Genomic DNA, 16,132 nt, shown 5'->3' on the forward strand with positions numbered 1-16,132 from the left:
ATACTGTAAGCTATATAGCTATTTTTTTTACTTCATTCTGTGGCCTTTCAGATTAATTTCACATATAAGCTATATAGCTATTTTTTTATTTTAATGTTGGTAAATAAATTAGTCATACAAAAATATGCCCACTGGGCCAGTAGATAACTAGAAAAGAAAGTCTAAGGCCATTGGTTTCATATTTTCAAATTTATGGATAAGCAGGAAATTTGGATTATCTGGGCAAAGATATACGTCCTTGATCATCTCAACATAACACAAGAGCCTCAAACCTGCTTAGTTCCTATTCACGGGGAGCCACGGCCTGTCTCATAATTTTGGGCACAAAGCAGTAAGCAGCACTGGACAGGGCACCAGTCCATCATGGGCTCCCTCTGACACACAAACTCAAATTCACACAAGGCTTGCGTGGAATCACCAACTACGCCACTCCACACATCTTTGGGGATATGGGAGCTAACTCTGACATGGGGAGAATGTGTAGACTTGACACGGGTAACAAGCAGGCGTGGGATTCAAAGTCATGGCACTGGACTGATATGATGATCAGCAATAACCACTGTGTTACAGTGCCTATCATCCGCCATTCTTGTTATGACACAGATGTTGTTAACCTTTCTTGGAATTTAGCAAAGTTTCAAACTGCTTGAACTTTGCTATCTTAACACTGTTTATTTTACTGGATACCCTAGCTAACTAACAATACTACTACTACTAATAATAATCCTTTACATTTATATAGCGCTTTTCTCACTACTCAAAGTACTCTCCAAAAAGGGAGGACCTAGGATGCCAACCCATGATCTCCTTACTGAGAAGCAGTGCAAAGCACTTAGGTGAAAAAGCCATTTTAAACTTTTACAGGATTTATATCCCTGCTTCTGAGAAAAATATACAAAAACTTCAATAACATCTTAACTGTTTTATCATGCTAAGAATATAGAGAATTTACTTTTTTCCATTTAAGTTTTATTCTAGACTGTTGACTGCATTAACATTAAATGTTGTTATTTCTTTTCTTCACAGAGATATCATGAAGTTATTAGGAAGTATTATCCAAATGGAAAGACCTTCCTTACCATTTTTAAAGATGGCTCAGGCCAAGTTTTGTATCCTTCTGAATGCTTCTGGTTATTCCTGTTTATATTTTAATACTGATCTGCATTCTTCATTTCTTCTAAGGAAACATGCTTAATAAATGAAGCTGCATTACACTGACCAAAAACAAAACTAAGAGAAGATTTCAAAAGTGACTTCTCAAAATTTTGGGTCTACTGTACCTTACAATATTTAAAAGCAAAACAGGCAAGCTAAATTGAAGTTTAAATGTTTACCTGTGAAAGAATAAAACTGACATGCAGTAAAAGTTATTGCCATTAACTGGACCCAGAAATACGTGCAGTACTACTGCTTACCACTTCAATAAAAATATACAAGTAATTTGGCAAATTTATACTATGAGTATACTCAACATATTGCCTTGTACACAAGGCAGCTTCATTAGTGTGGATATACAATATACTGTAGAGTTCTTTGCAAAAGTATGCAAAGCAGTATGTTGACTGACTTCTTTTAGACAAGTATTATTCACAACTTACAGTGCAGTCTGAATTATGATCAGTGAAACAAGTTGGGATGTTAACAAAAAACATAGGTAAACATCTTAACCATGCATGAAAATACTATCTTTGCATTGATAAAGCCAAATGATTTTATGTAAACAAAATGCCGCAGTATACAGTTACTGTAACTGGAGGGACTGAATGGCCTCTGCCTGTGTGCAGTAACTGGCCTGTACCACACTGAAATGAAGCACAGATACAAAGAGGGATCTTTTTGGATCTTCAGTCAGGAGAGGAATTTCAGTCAAAAAAAAAAAAAATGAAGACCAAGAATGATTTTAATAGAATCATTAGGTCATTAAAAGCTGGATATAATGATTATGAGGCAGTGGAAGTAATATAAATATTATTTCTGACTTTTTAGACAACACACAAATGGAAAATCAAATTTCTAAAGGAAGTCACTTTAAAGCTACTGAAACATTGTGAAGGACACCAAGATTTAAGGCAGAGAAGTACAAAAATGTCCATGAGTTCACCATATGTTAATGACTGCCTCTACTGCTGACTAATCAAAAAAATGAAAGTGAACATAATGTCGTTTTAAACAAGAGTGGGATAATTGAAAAGCTATTTCTAAAGCTGACTACACAGCAATCTTTAGTACTCTGGCAAAACAAAAAAAAAATGTAAACCCTCCTGTCAACCACACTTTTGGAAACAATTGGTAATAAGTAAATAATTCATATCCTTAATACAATGCCAGCTATCCTACAGGGAGAATTGCCATCATGATTTCCTTTGTGCATCCAGCTGACTTTACATACCTCATTCTGGAAGACAGTGGAATAAGGCCACAAATTCAAGCCATCTTTACATCCAAAGGCCGATCAACATGCTACTACCCCAATGGGGCAATCTGGTAGGTGCCATTGTTCTGTTAGTGTACAAAAAAGACAAGTTGACTGAATGAAGAATGGATTGAATAGCATTTTCACAAATTTGTAATGTTATATTGAAGATGGATGAAAACATGGAGTAAAAACTGAATTTTGGAACTTACAGCCATGACAACAGGCAAATGTACATTTGAGGTGAAACACATTACAAGTCAAGGCATTTTGCTACAAGTGTTTGTGCCCGTAAACACACACAGAAAATGCACTAAATGACTGAAAATAAAAGTTTTATGATTTTGGAAGCCCTGGTCCCCATCATCAATGGGATTCAATGGGTTATCCACACCTCTCTGTCTCAGGGAGACACACGCTGATCAATTCATTGTAGCATGGTCAAGGTTCGTCTCCCTCCTCCCGACTGTGGCTCCTATATATTCACAGCACCCCCTGGCAGCACCCAACACGGCTGAGATACAGAACTCCAAGTCCCATGGTGCCCTGTGGGAATCTGGGGGCACCGCTGTAAACCAGGGGCACTGTCCTCTAGCGTCTTGGGGGAGGCAGTGCCCTAAAAAAGCTGCCTTCCTCCACACGCTCACTGGCCACTTTATTAGATACACCAGTTCAACTGCTTATTAACAGAATTATCTAATCAGCCAATCACATGGCAACAACTAAATGCATTTAGGCATGTAGACATTGTGAAGACGACCTGCTTAGGTTCAAACTGAGCATCAGAATGGTGAAGAAAGGTAATTTAAGTGACTTTGAACATGGCATGGTTATTCGTGCAAGATAGGCTGGGGTCTGGGTATTGTAGAAACTGCTGAGCTACTGGGATTTTCACGCACAACCATCTCTGGGGCTCACAGAGAATGGTCTGAAAAAGGAAAATATCCAGTGAGCGGCAGTTCTCTGGGTGAAAATGCCTTGTTGATGCCAGAAGACTGAGGAGAATGGCCAGACTGGTTTGAGCTGATAGGAAGGCAACAGTAACTCAAATAATCACTCATGGACTTCAGCAGCAGGAGACGACACCGGGTGCCACTTCTATTAGCTAAGAACAGGAAATGGAGGCTAAAATTCACCAGAATTGTACAATTAAAGATTGGAAGTAACGTTGCCTGGTCTGGTGAGTCTTGATTTCTGCTGTGACATTCGGAGGGTGGTGGTGGTGGAATTTGGTATTATCAACAACATGAAAGCATGAATCCATCTTGCCTTATATCAAAAGTTCAGGCTTGTGGTGGTGGTGTAATGGTGAGTGGGATATTTTCTTGGTACACTTTGGGCCCCTTAGTACCAATTAAGCATTGCTTAAATGCCACAGCCTACCTGAACATTGCTGCTGACCATGTTCATCCCTTTATAAGCGTAGTGCACCCAACTTATCATGGCTGCTCCTAGCAGGATAATTCACCATTTCACAAGGCACAAATTATCTCACACTGGTTTCTGGAACATGACGATGAGTTCACTGTACTCAGATGGCCTTCACAGTCATCAGATCTCAATTCAACAGAACACTTTTGGGATGTGGTGGAACAGGAGATTCAGATCATGAATGTGCAGCTGACAAATCTGCAATAACTGCATGACACTATCATGTCAATATGGACCAAAATCCCTGAGGAATGTTTCCAGCACCTTGCAGAATCTATGCTATGAAAAATTACAGTAGTTTTGAACAGAAAAGGGGGTCCAACCCGGTACTAGCAAGATATACCAAATAAAGTGGCTGTTAAGTGTACGTACTGTATTGTACACTAATGTTATGTATTTCTAGCAATAATTGTTTAGGTATATTTAGTAAGAAAAAATTGATCATGTAAAGTATGTTAATCTGAAACTTAATGTGCTAGGTATCATTTCTGTTCACTTTATCTACAAAGCCCAGTTATACAAAAGTAGTGTGTACAATAAGTCATTTGATTAAGCAATACCATTTCATCAAAAGCAAATTCCACATACAGGTCATTTTATTCTGTGTTATTTTAAAAATAAAAAGATGTTTCTGTTTGTATTATTTCAGAACTTCTTTCCATGAATCAAATGTATTTTCATGGTTTACAGCCAGATAGCTATTAAACCCTGCCAGCAATGTTTTGTTTTATGACTGAAAATAAACCATTATCCAGAGCTTTTTTGGTTGAAATCAAACTTAAAGTACTTACACTGCAGCAAGAGAGAAAAAAATAAAGGCACACACAAAGAAATTTGAAACACGCTGAAGCACTGAACAGAAAACATGATGTGTATAATATAGGATGGACTTAACTGAAATATCTCAATGTACAACTACTGTGAGCATGAAGATAAATTCTGATCTCTCCTCGTGTGTTATGTAATGCGTCACAGAAGGGAATAAAGTGGATTCTCACTCGTGCATTTTCTGGCATTTTAAATGAGACACCAAGTTTTTTTCCTTTGGGCTAAAGTCTGAGAGTTTCTCCCCCAAAGCCATGCGTGTGTGTGGTTAACTGTCACTGTATGATTGTGAAGGGACCTGTGGTGGCCTGTGCAAAGCTGTTTCCTGCCTTGAGGCTAAAGCTGCATGTAGCAAACTAAAACCCTAAATTGGATGAAAAGGATTGAAAGCGTTATGTTGTTTTGTAATTCTAAAGTATACAGCAGTTGAAAGAATTAAGTCTTTAGAATGGTTAATCAGCAAGACTTTAAACTTTCTTTTCCCAAAAAAAAAAAGATAAATTCAGTCATCCCACATTATACCACTTACTTCTTCTATGCTAGATAAGTGGCTCTTAAATTAAAATTATATGCACTCTCACTGTTTTCATCACTGAGCTAAAACTGATTAGTGTTTTGGATTTATGGCAGTGATGCAAAAAGCATCTGCTATTTACTGAACTTATGCAAACATGCCACATTTTGCAGCCTAAGTAGTATTATATAAGTATTCTATTTCTTTCAGTAAAGTTGTAACATTTGCCAGACAATGTATGTACACATTTTACAGAAATTGCCTGGTTTTAAAAGCATTCATTTTCACTGTTCCATTACATAAAATATAATAAGATCTGTAAATTGTACCACTAAAAATGACAAAAAAAAATGCATTTTACTTTTGCAGGGTGAATCTGGATGGCTTTGGTGGGTGTCATTATGATGAAAAAGGAACACTGAAAAAGAGATGGGCATGGCATTTCCACAACGGGCACATTCATGCTCCTCCAATTCAACCAATTTGCCTGGGCCTAAACTCACAAACTGGAATTCGTATCCTCTCTCAAGAGGAAGTCTACGTAACATTCACCCATAAAAGAAACCGTGTGAGGTTCAACATGGGCTCCAAGTTAAGGGTAAGAATATTTTTTCTTTAATAATGCTAACTTTCTATACAGCTGAGTTCTATAAGGTTATATTATGTAACTGTCCAATGTTTGAACCTACTTTATTTATTATGAGTATTTGGCACAAGAGAGGAACCAACCCCAGGTCGAGCCCCAATCCAACACAGTGTGTGATCACACATGCCAGACCACTTTAGAAATTCAATTTTCCCTAATATCTGTGTTTCTGGAAATCAGTGCAATGAGAAAATCCACAAGTACATAGGAAGGGCATGCGACCTCCACGTAGGTGGTAACAATACAGAAAGCACAGCCCAAAACTCCAAGAACACAAAAGCACTACCACACAACCTGGTCTTATTTTTTTAGCTTCTTTATAATAATCAGAAAACAATAAGATTTTGCACAAAAAATAGCAACAATCCCAGTCCATGGTTATTGGCGTTTTTGGCATATAAATTAAAATGGGGCCACACAGTGTAGAGAGAGATGCACTACAAAGGTGTCTACCGACCACCACTAATGGCACAGCCATCATGAAAAGCTCATGTAGATGATGGTGTGCGTGTTTGAAACAGAGTCGGGGAGGTGGTCAAGCACTTAAAATGCAGCACTCACGAGACCCGCTCCTGTGCTTAAATGAATCAGCCTGGGTACCTGTCTGGCGAGAAGTCTCAGGAAGACCCTGACTTGAATTGGTTCACAGGGTGCATATGGTGTTGCCTCAGACCCCAGGTGAGTGGCATGACAAAACATCATTGAAGCTGCATAGAAGGAGCTATGGAAAGACTGAAGTGGCAGCAGTGATGGTGGACTGAGGATGAGAAAGAAGGCAGCCTCCAGTAAATCTCACACGAGGAGAGGCACTCTGTTTCACAATGCCACCACAAGTGATGATACAATGTCAGGCAGATAATTCCGTTAAAAAACACAGAAAATAAAACATTATTTTGATATATAGTATAACCAACCATAAAAGGACAGTATTAAAAGATACCTCATCATCAAATACTCAATACTGAAAACACAAATGCTAATTAATATTGATGAAAGCCATTTTTTATTTAATGGGGAAAGTACTATTGTACCTAAGTAATCAACAGGATTCAAGATAAAGATGACAACTACTCAACAGCAGGAGGTACAAGATCACACACCCTTTAAACTGCATAACAAAACAACCAAATCAATTTCTTACTTAAAATGGCTCTCATCTTTAAGTTCTAAGGCAGAACTAAAAGGTTCAAGCTGCACATGCGCACACCTAAGCAAAGGTATGATTAAAACACTGCAGGGTCCAAAGGCTTGCCTGAGCAACCCAGTATCAGGCTAACAGTGCCAGGCAAAAAGAATATTTCACATACTCCAAAAAGAAAGAAGTTTGTAGAGAAGTAATTGCATTGAATCTGTCATGGAAAATCAGAATAACTTGATTATGATTACTCATTTGATGTCACATTATTAAGGCAAGTAAACTACATGGTCAGTTTCTGCACAGCAGCACCATCTACTGGAGGATAATGTCAGTGTCGACTTGCCCTTCATGCAAAGATGCCACTGCTCATTTAGTATGCATTTAGGCAAACAACATTCAAAATAATAATTTTTGAAAGTTTCTTACTATTAACGCTCTAATTTATTGTGTTACATAATCTTTCAAAGTGTTTAGATTATGGTTTCTTATTAGGGTGGCACAGTGGTGCAGTGATAGTACTGCTGCCTCACAGTAAGGAGACCAGAGATCGTGTCCTGAGTACATTTTGTGTGGATTTGCATGTTCTGTCTGAGTTCAAGTGGGTCTCCTCCAGTGCTCAGGATTCTTCCCACAATTCAAAGACATGCAGGTTAGGTGGATGTTGTGTTGCTACAATAACTTAGCCCCCCGTGTGTGTATGTGTGTTCATCCCACAATGAGCTGGTACTTCATTCAGGGATTGTTCCTGCCTTGCACCTGTTGCTTGCTAGGATAGGCTCCAGCTGCTCTAAGTCCCTGCTCTGGATAAAGTGGGCTCGGAAGATGGATGAGCATAGAATATCAATACAGTGTTATATTATCTGCTTCACAAATCCTTGTCCAGTCTCCATCCAAGTGGAGTCTGGATATTCCTCTGTTACTGTGCAGATTTTCTCACAATGGTTTCCTCACATATGTCAAATATGTATAAAAGTGGATAGGAGGTCAGCAAGGCACCTCAAAATTACAAAATCTGAGAAGCAGGCTTTATGACAACATGCTTGAGAGGTCCAGACACACTAGAATACCGAGGAAAGATACTGAAGGTACACATATTGCAAGAGAAAGCAAATTAGTTTTACATTTACTATATTAGCTGTCTTCAACAGTTAATGTTATTTGTGAGAGTCCCAAGTTGATAACGCTCACTTTAAAGGTCCAGTATCATGTGTTGGAATCCTACACCCAATCATTGTCCATGTTGAGTTTAGATTTTCCTATGGGTACCCAGGTTTTCCTCACACATCCCCAAAATATTCATGCTAGGTTAAATGACAGCTACAAATAGATCCCAGTACAAGTTTCAGTATGGGTGTGAATGAACATGAATGGGTCCAATAGCAGCCCTGCAACAAGTTCTGCCATGATGGGTTGAAGCCATTTGTGATCTAGAATTAGATTTAGTGAGTTTGAGAATGTTCTAGAATATCATTTTAGATGCATATCTTCACTGCTAAGAGTCAGAAGACATAGTATGAGACTATGGCCACAAGATCTGTACTTTGGGGTGAGTTGGCAATATTTGCTGTGTAAATATACAGTACATATATCTATATATATAATTCACTAAGGCAAGACACCCATGGAAAGCATGCCGGAAGGGGCGTAGATTCACTAAGCTGCCGACAAGTAAGACGCCCATGGCGCATGCAGGAAGGAGCCACGCCCACCAACTCTAAGACCATTGGATACGATGACAACTCGCAGAACCACGCCCACCAACTCGGACACGCCGACACAGGAAAACCGGCGTCATTTATGTTCGTATGTCGTAGAGTCCACATGCCTGTCTGAGCCACGTTGACTGTTCATAGAGACATGTTTCTCGCGGAAGTGAATCGCTATATGCAGCGTGTAAAACAGTCTGCGAGGGGTATCCCATGGGATCCTTAAAACAATCCTTTACAACTGAGGTTAAAACACAATGAAGGAAGCAGTCTTTAAAAACCAATAAGCCCTGTGCCTCTGTTTCATTACCGTCTCACCTACTTCACCAATGCAGGCCCTGCAACAGTCGACACGCTCTCTCAGCAGCTGACCTCTGTGCCTGACCGGTTCACACAGAGGCACCACATGACCAGGCGGTGTGTATGCTTCTAGAGTGGACGCAACAGGACTATCTAAGAAGAGGCATGTTTGTCGCGGATGTGAATCGTTGTATGCAGCGTGTAAAACAGTTTCCAAGGGGTATCCCATGGTCTTACAGTTGTTCGGCGGGTCTCTGTTAGTTGCTCTTGCGAGCGGGCACATGACCAGGCAGTGTGTGTGCTTCGAGAGCGTGGGTGGTCCCGACAGCACCATCTAAGAAGATTCATATTTGTCGTGGATGTGAATCGCTGTATGCAGCGTGTAAAACGCTGTATTGTATGTTGCCCTCTCCAGAGTTACATCTTTTCATTCACCTACAGTCGTGTACACAATGAAGTAAGCAGTTTTTAAAAAACGAGTTTTCGGTTACAACGCTCAACCGCGTGCACCATGGCAAACTGTTTTACACGCCACATACAGCAATTCGCATCCGCGACAAACATGCTTCTTCTTAGATGCTCCTGCACTTTGTACACACCCCCCTCCCACCTCGCTACCACCGTGGTCGGGTGTCTTGGTGGATTATATATAGAAAGGCAGCCAAAATCGCACAGAGCAATGAAAAGTCTAAGTGAATCACAGCTGCATCTGAACTGTACACAGACGACAGCGACTCGAGTGACGAGTTGGAGGTGGGCACATGAGCAGGCAGTGTATACTGGAAGAGAAGTCAGCAGACTAGCATGATGGAGGGAGCGGAGTGAACGTCCTTCTCCTCTCCTCTCGTTCCACTCTCCGCGCCTGAGAGCCGCACGGACGATTGTGTGTTGGTTCGTTCCGTGCATTGTTACAATGTTGCTTTTCTTGCTGATTTATTACATTACCGATTTTTCAAATGTTAAATATACTTTATACCTCCCAAGATATGGATTCAATGACATTCTTTAAGAATTTAAGTCCATGCTGATTCAACAATGTCACTCCATTTCCTATAAATTACTCAGCCACACATTCAATAATTCTGGAAACCTCCCCTAGCAACTCCCCCAAAGGTGCTGTATTGGAATGAAATCCACAGGCTATGCAGGCCATTAAGTAAGCTGAAGTCAGTGTCATCTTCATGAAATCAGCTAGAGCTGGTATGTGCTTTATGGCATGCTGGAAGTATCTGTTGGAAAAAGTACAGACTGGCTTTCCAGGTAAACACATGGATAGCAAAAGAAGTTTCAGAGCACTGATTATGACTGTATAATAACCATCATAAAAATAAATATGCTCATTGATCACTCAGTTCTTAAAGGAGGTGTAGTAAATATCCAGGTTGCAAATACCATCAAGCACTCTTTCTCTTGATATACGTTCTTTTTCATCCTAGAACGTGACTTTTATTATTATTAAGTTTTGTGCCATCCAACATGTCCTGCTTTGACTCCTCGGTTCTTTTAAATGCATATATGTGCCCCTAATACAAGAACACTGCTTACTACTTAATGCAAATGGCCAGTGATGCTCTTTGACACACATGCTGATGTGATAAAGAAATGAAAGACTCCAACAGATTGTGCTGACCCGTGTTTCTTAGTATTCTGAATAACCTCATTTAGAGCAAAATGGAATCAAATTTAAGTTGAATGCATCAGTCCTAATAACTGGTTGGCTCAGCATATAAAAAAAGAACAGAAATAGCAGTAAACTAACAAAACATGTAAAGTATGCAGAAGGCCTGAAAGTAAAGAGGATACAGAAATAAATCCAAAGCTGAGAATTTAGAGACAATAGCTCTCAAAGGTCCAGTTAGAAAGTGCCACTTCTACAGACCAACCCCAACTAACTGGTGGACAGACCTCCCTCCGGGGGAACTCTTAACATTATACAGTTCAGTAACTGTTGAGTGAAATGCCCATGACTGAGGTGATGATGTGTAAAGCTGGTCAATCACCGGTGTCAGTTTATGGTGAGGCTGGCTTCTCCCGTGAGCTTGAGGCTGTCAAGAGGTTTCTTGGATGAGGACACAAAGTTGTGCAGAGACACCCACGAGACCAAGCAGAGAATAAGTTCAGGAAAGGTCGGTAGATATGGCAAGCACATTGACAAGTAATAAAATAAAATGACTAGCTGCTCCAGTAGTTCAAGAAGGAGGAAGCTAATGGCTATATAGCCCAAGTTAAAATAGAGATTCCAAGGGGGATAACCCTCAGGTTAGCTGGCATTCTGCCTCAAACACTATGAGCCCGTGATGTTGAGGCTCTAAAATTTACAGTAAATTATAACTCACATGCTATAATAAGAGTGTGAGTATAAACTTTAAATGCTTCTAGGTCCAACAAGTTAATGATAAGTTCAACATTTAGTTTGTGCATTAATGTTAACTAGAATCCAGTGAACTGGCATAAGGGCCGGGCATTAGATTAACATGCTCCTGTTATGACTTGCTGCCAAATTTTGAATTAACTGTAGGGTGCATGAAGAACAATTAAACTCACTGGAATAATCAATCATTATATGTAGAAACGCACAAGTCAGATGTTCAATAGCAGTTACAAACAATACAGTCTCCCCAGGCCACTTGTGCTTGTTCACTGCTACTGGTACCACTAAAGCATGGGAATTCTTTATTCCTTCCATCAACTGCACAGCACTCGCAGTAATATGATTAATGGGGCAGTTTCACCTGTTACATACAAAAAACATTACCTTTGAGACATGAATGAATGAATACACTGACCACTTCCAGTATCCTTCTGCATGCATGCTTTCTGTTTAAATGTATTTGCAAGTTTTTAACAAATTTTTATTCCACTACTGCAGCTCTGTGATGTCCCATGCCCACAGCCATGACCGCCATCATTTTACTGGGACTTCAGTAATTATGTGCTGAGATGGACCAAATACTTTCATTGATAAAGTATAGCATACATTTATTCATGATGTAGCATTAAAGAGATAAAGTGCATCAGGGCTCCAATAAATACATTTTTTAAAACAAATCATGTCTATTAAAACTGCTGTCTGAGTGCTCTGGAGAAAAATACTTTTAAAATTCAAACAGTCCACTGAATGTATACTTTTCTCTCTTCAGGACAAAACAGGTTGTGCTTCTCATAACCCGCTGCATTCTAATCTCCCACCTTAAGTGGTAGCCCACAGTCCCAAACTGCCACCTCCATCAGTAACCCACAACTCACCATGGCAGCTTGCCCCTCACCATGAATGCTGCTATGCTGAGTATCCTCCTGGCTGCTTTCTTCTGTAGTGGCTGTCCATTCTCTTCTGCTCGCTTAACTAAACTGACCAGATTTGAACAAAGCTGCACCCCAAAAACATATATATATATTATAGTATAGTATAGTGTGGTTAGGTTTTAGAGATGAGAATATTTCAGTAACTTTACATTAGAAATTGAATCAAATAAAACTATTTAGTCTTCTTATTAGACTGCCCAGCACAGACATGTACTGTTGAAGGCCAAAGAGGGTCTGGCAGCCCGCTAGCCTTGGTCTCCAATTCTGTGCCTGTGTCGGACTTTTTTGATTTTGTGTTGTAGCTGACTATGGACACTCCCCCACACCCCTGAAATCAACACAGATTTTTCTCCAGTGATGCTGCTGCCTGTTTTTTAGGTTTTATTCTCCTCCATTATCAAATGGCCAGATCTCAATTAAAATATTAATGTATATCTACTGTTAGGATCCATTTGTGAGAATCAATTTGACATTGCTTTACTGTATGTTTAAACTAATCTGCATTTGTATTTATGTGTATTATGCTTTATAAAGTAAATTTACCCCTAAACTGTACAGTGCTCAGAGCACTCAGAGGGAGAGTTTAATTCAATTTAAATTGAATTAAATTATTTTGCAAGGCAGCATTTGGAGGATTTACACAACAAAGATCACATTTCCCCCAGACGCCATTTAACGAAGATGTGAAGATCTGTAGAGGATGCCATTTATCCACACTGCAACAAAGACGTGCCTGTCTTTTCTTTTACGCAATTTGTTCATTAGAGGCAACAATATAACATTACTGTGTTTTATTTTTGAGGAAATCTTTTTTTTAAATAGCTGAAAAAATCAAATGTTTATTAAATAAGAAACGTGATACTTCTGAATGGTCACCACAACATAAACACCATCTACAGGTGGTGATGGAAACAGCTTGAGCCCAAACTTGAAAAGGGGAGTCAACAAGGTTGATTTAGTTAGTAGCAAAAGACTAGCATTTCAGATGTACAGTATGTTACTACCTTTAGAACCAAATCAACATGAATGCCATAAACTGCACACAGATCAATTACTGGAGTTTCACTCTTGTTTAGTCAGATTGCACCATTTCATTCACCACTGTCCAAACAATGGGCCATAGAATCCATCATTCAGACTTTGCTTAAAGATAACCCAAGGTCTGGCCAGCTTTCAAGGCTGACGACAAGATAACAAGTTGCTAATATGGAGTAAATCAAAAATACAGAAAGGTGTTGATACATGAAGTAGCAGACCTATTCAGGACTACCTGTGGCTCCGGTAAAGGCCATGCTGGAAAGACCAGGAGTATGATTATTTTACAATGTCAAGGTTAGTAATCCATATTGATTTTACACCACAAAAGGCCCATGTAACCAGTCAGTATTACCCCCAGTTTACTTGCCATTTTGCAGCAGTCCATCAGGAAAAAGCTGTATTAAAAATAAAAAAATTAAAAAAAAAAAAATGTCATGGACCAGATGCTGTATCTTCTGCTTCACACCACCACCCACCATCACACTGCATGGTTTGCAAAGGCTGCTGTGGAAAACTGTTCTTCCCTGGACGACCATCATGTGTTTCACAATCTGAATAGCTCGTCCCGTGGACCGTGCCATGCCAGTGTTGCGGATATCAAGTTGACTCCAGAAGAGATTTCACAGAAGCAAAATAAAACATTGTATTTGAGCGACATATAAATGCTTTGGGAAGAGTACAAAAAGCGTTCATGGCGATTATGTTGGGGGGGGAAAAAAAAAAAATTGTTTAGTTTTACTGGTGTCTCTCTTGATAGGTCAGGCTTAAAACTCACACAATTAATAGATTAACATAAATCTCAAAACTGTAAAAACTCAATTTTTATATCTTTCGAGACACCCTCCAGGTTGACCTGGAGCTAAACCAACAAATTGTGTACTAGTGCAAATTAACTGGGTAGTGGATGATCACAGAATCTTACAAGTAATTTTCATACTTCCTGAGGACTGTATTTAAATGATTAACCAAATCTGTTTATAGTAGAATGGTACTGCATGATTAAAAAAGAAAAAAAAAACTTGGAAAACATCAATGGTTACAAGTTTCTTGGCCTCTTTAACTAGTGATGCAGCTAAATGCCCTAATAATGTAGCAGGCTTCATTTGTGAGATCCTCTCTGTCTACTGTACGTCACAGTCCCTATGACTTTAATCTACTGTGCTTTTTCAGATCTATGTAGATACTAAAAAAGTGCATCAAAAACCAGGTAAGCAAGCAGGATGATTTGGAGTGATTTCCTTCAAAATATCAAGGACTGAATGTTGACTTTTTATCACAGTGTGGGATTAGTAAATGCCTCAGTAAAAATCACACCTCCTAGACCTTGCCAATAAGAAGTGAAGAACCCCGCTGAATGCAAGTAGAATGGCACCGTAACAGTAATGACTTTACTGCTGTGTAAAGAATGAATTTGCAAGCTTGAACAAAACTATATCCTACACTTATTTAAAACTCTTAAAAGTCAAGAAGGCAACAGACAGAAAAACTAATGTTTTGGAAAAGATTGGCATGCCTTTTTGTTTTACAGATATTCATTTATTGTATTTTTGTATGATAGCTGGGGCAGGTAGTGTGATGTTTTATACATGTGCTACACAGACACACATATGTATTGCTATGCTTTATATTTTTTTTTCTCAAGTATTGCTTTTCCACCCTCAAACACCGTTATAACAGTTCCATTAAACTGAGCCTTTTCTCCCCCACATGCCACACACCAGTAGATAACTCATTGCAGAACGTTACATGAATCACTGTAAATTGTTTTTATCATTTGTGGTCTGTGAACAGCTGTGACCTAGTGTTGCATCTCAAAACTGAGGTGAAGAGACAGCAGTTTATTACAAAATGATGTGGGGATGGACGATAACGGAGGACTTTACAAGCGCAGCACAATACTATGCTATTGTATGGTTTAGGCTCACATAAAGCATTAGCATATGCTTAAAGCTGATCCCTATAGAAATTCCTCAGAACAATTGAAACAATCAACATTATTTATGTAAAATTTATATATATTTTTATGTATACAAACATATGTAAAATGAATGTCTAAACAAAAAAAATATTTTTTTCTGCCTGAACACACTAATAAAAGGTGACATAAATAGGATTTAATATGTAATTTTAATAATTGACCAAAAGTTTCTGAAAAATCTTGTGAGTGTCAAAGTGTAATAGTTAAAGACTTGATTTGTTCTGTCAGACTAGAAAAGGGCAGAGGAATGTTTTAAATAAGCACAGGAAAAAAAAAAAAAACAGTCAAAAAAGGGCAGAGGTGAATACCAGCAGGCAGTCAAATACTATAAAAGAAAATGCCAACACCACACATAGCACACACATACACTTGGCTCCAATTCTGTGTCGCCAGTCTACCTAACCTGCATATAGTTGGACTGTGGGAGGAAACTGAACACCTGAAGGAAACCAACACAACACAGAAAGAACATGCAAACTCCACACGGGGAGGACTCGAGATGTGAATCCTGGTCTCCATACTGCAAAGGCAGCAACACTAACACTACGCCACCCAAAACATTTACTAAAACGCTTTGTCTTTTTTACTGAGTACTATCAAATACCAAGGTGCCCAGAAGCCCAAAATTGTTATTTAAAGCTCCTTGTCTTTATGAAACAAATTCTGAACCCTGAAGTCAACAGAACTACTAAGGATAAACACACGTTTTCATGAGGCTTTCACGTGGTGCACGTCTACAAACAGTGTATGAACCCAAAAATAATTCGCACAATTGTGCCACAGTGATGGCACAAAAAAAGAAAAGAGTAACACCTTGAAAAACAAATGAAATATGTCCAA

At 39.0% G+C, this 16,132-nt stretch overlaps 1 protein-coding gene across 3 annotated transcripts in view; it reads left to right on the plus strand.

Moving 5' to 3' along the window:
- Window positions 1-16,132, plus strand: part of LOC120523702 (glutamate-rich protein 6-like) — a 168,580-nt gene that overhangs the window by 123,772 nt on the left and 28,676 nt on the right. For all 3 annotated transcript variants that reach the window (XM_039745265.1, XM_039745266.1, XM_039745267.1), the window contains exons 9-11: window positions 1,027-1,109; window positions 2,329-2,484; window positions 5,553-5,781. In XM_039745265.1, the coding sequence (XP_039601199.1) occupies window positions 1,027-1,109; window positions 2,329-2,484; window positions 5,553-5,781 (468 nt within the window). The remainder of the gene's footprint in view (window positions 1-1,026; window positions 1,110-2,328; window positions 2,485-5,552; window positions 5,782-16,132) is intronic.

The sequence above is a fragment of the Polypterus senegalus genome, chromosome 2, assembly GCF_016835505.1.
Source record: "Polypterus senegalus isolate Bchr_013 chromosome 2, ASM1683550v1, whole genome shotgun sequence".
Taxonomy (NCBI): domain Eukaryota; kingdom Metazoa; phylum Chordata; class Cladistia; order Polypteriformes; family Polypteridae; genus Polypterus; species Polypterus senegalus.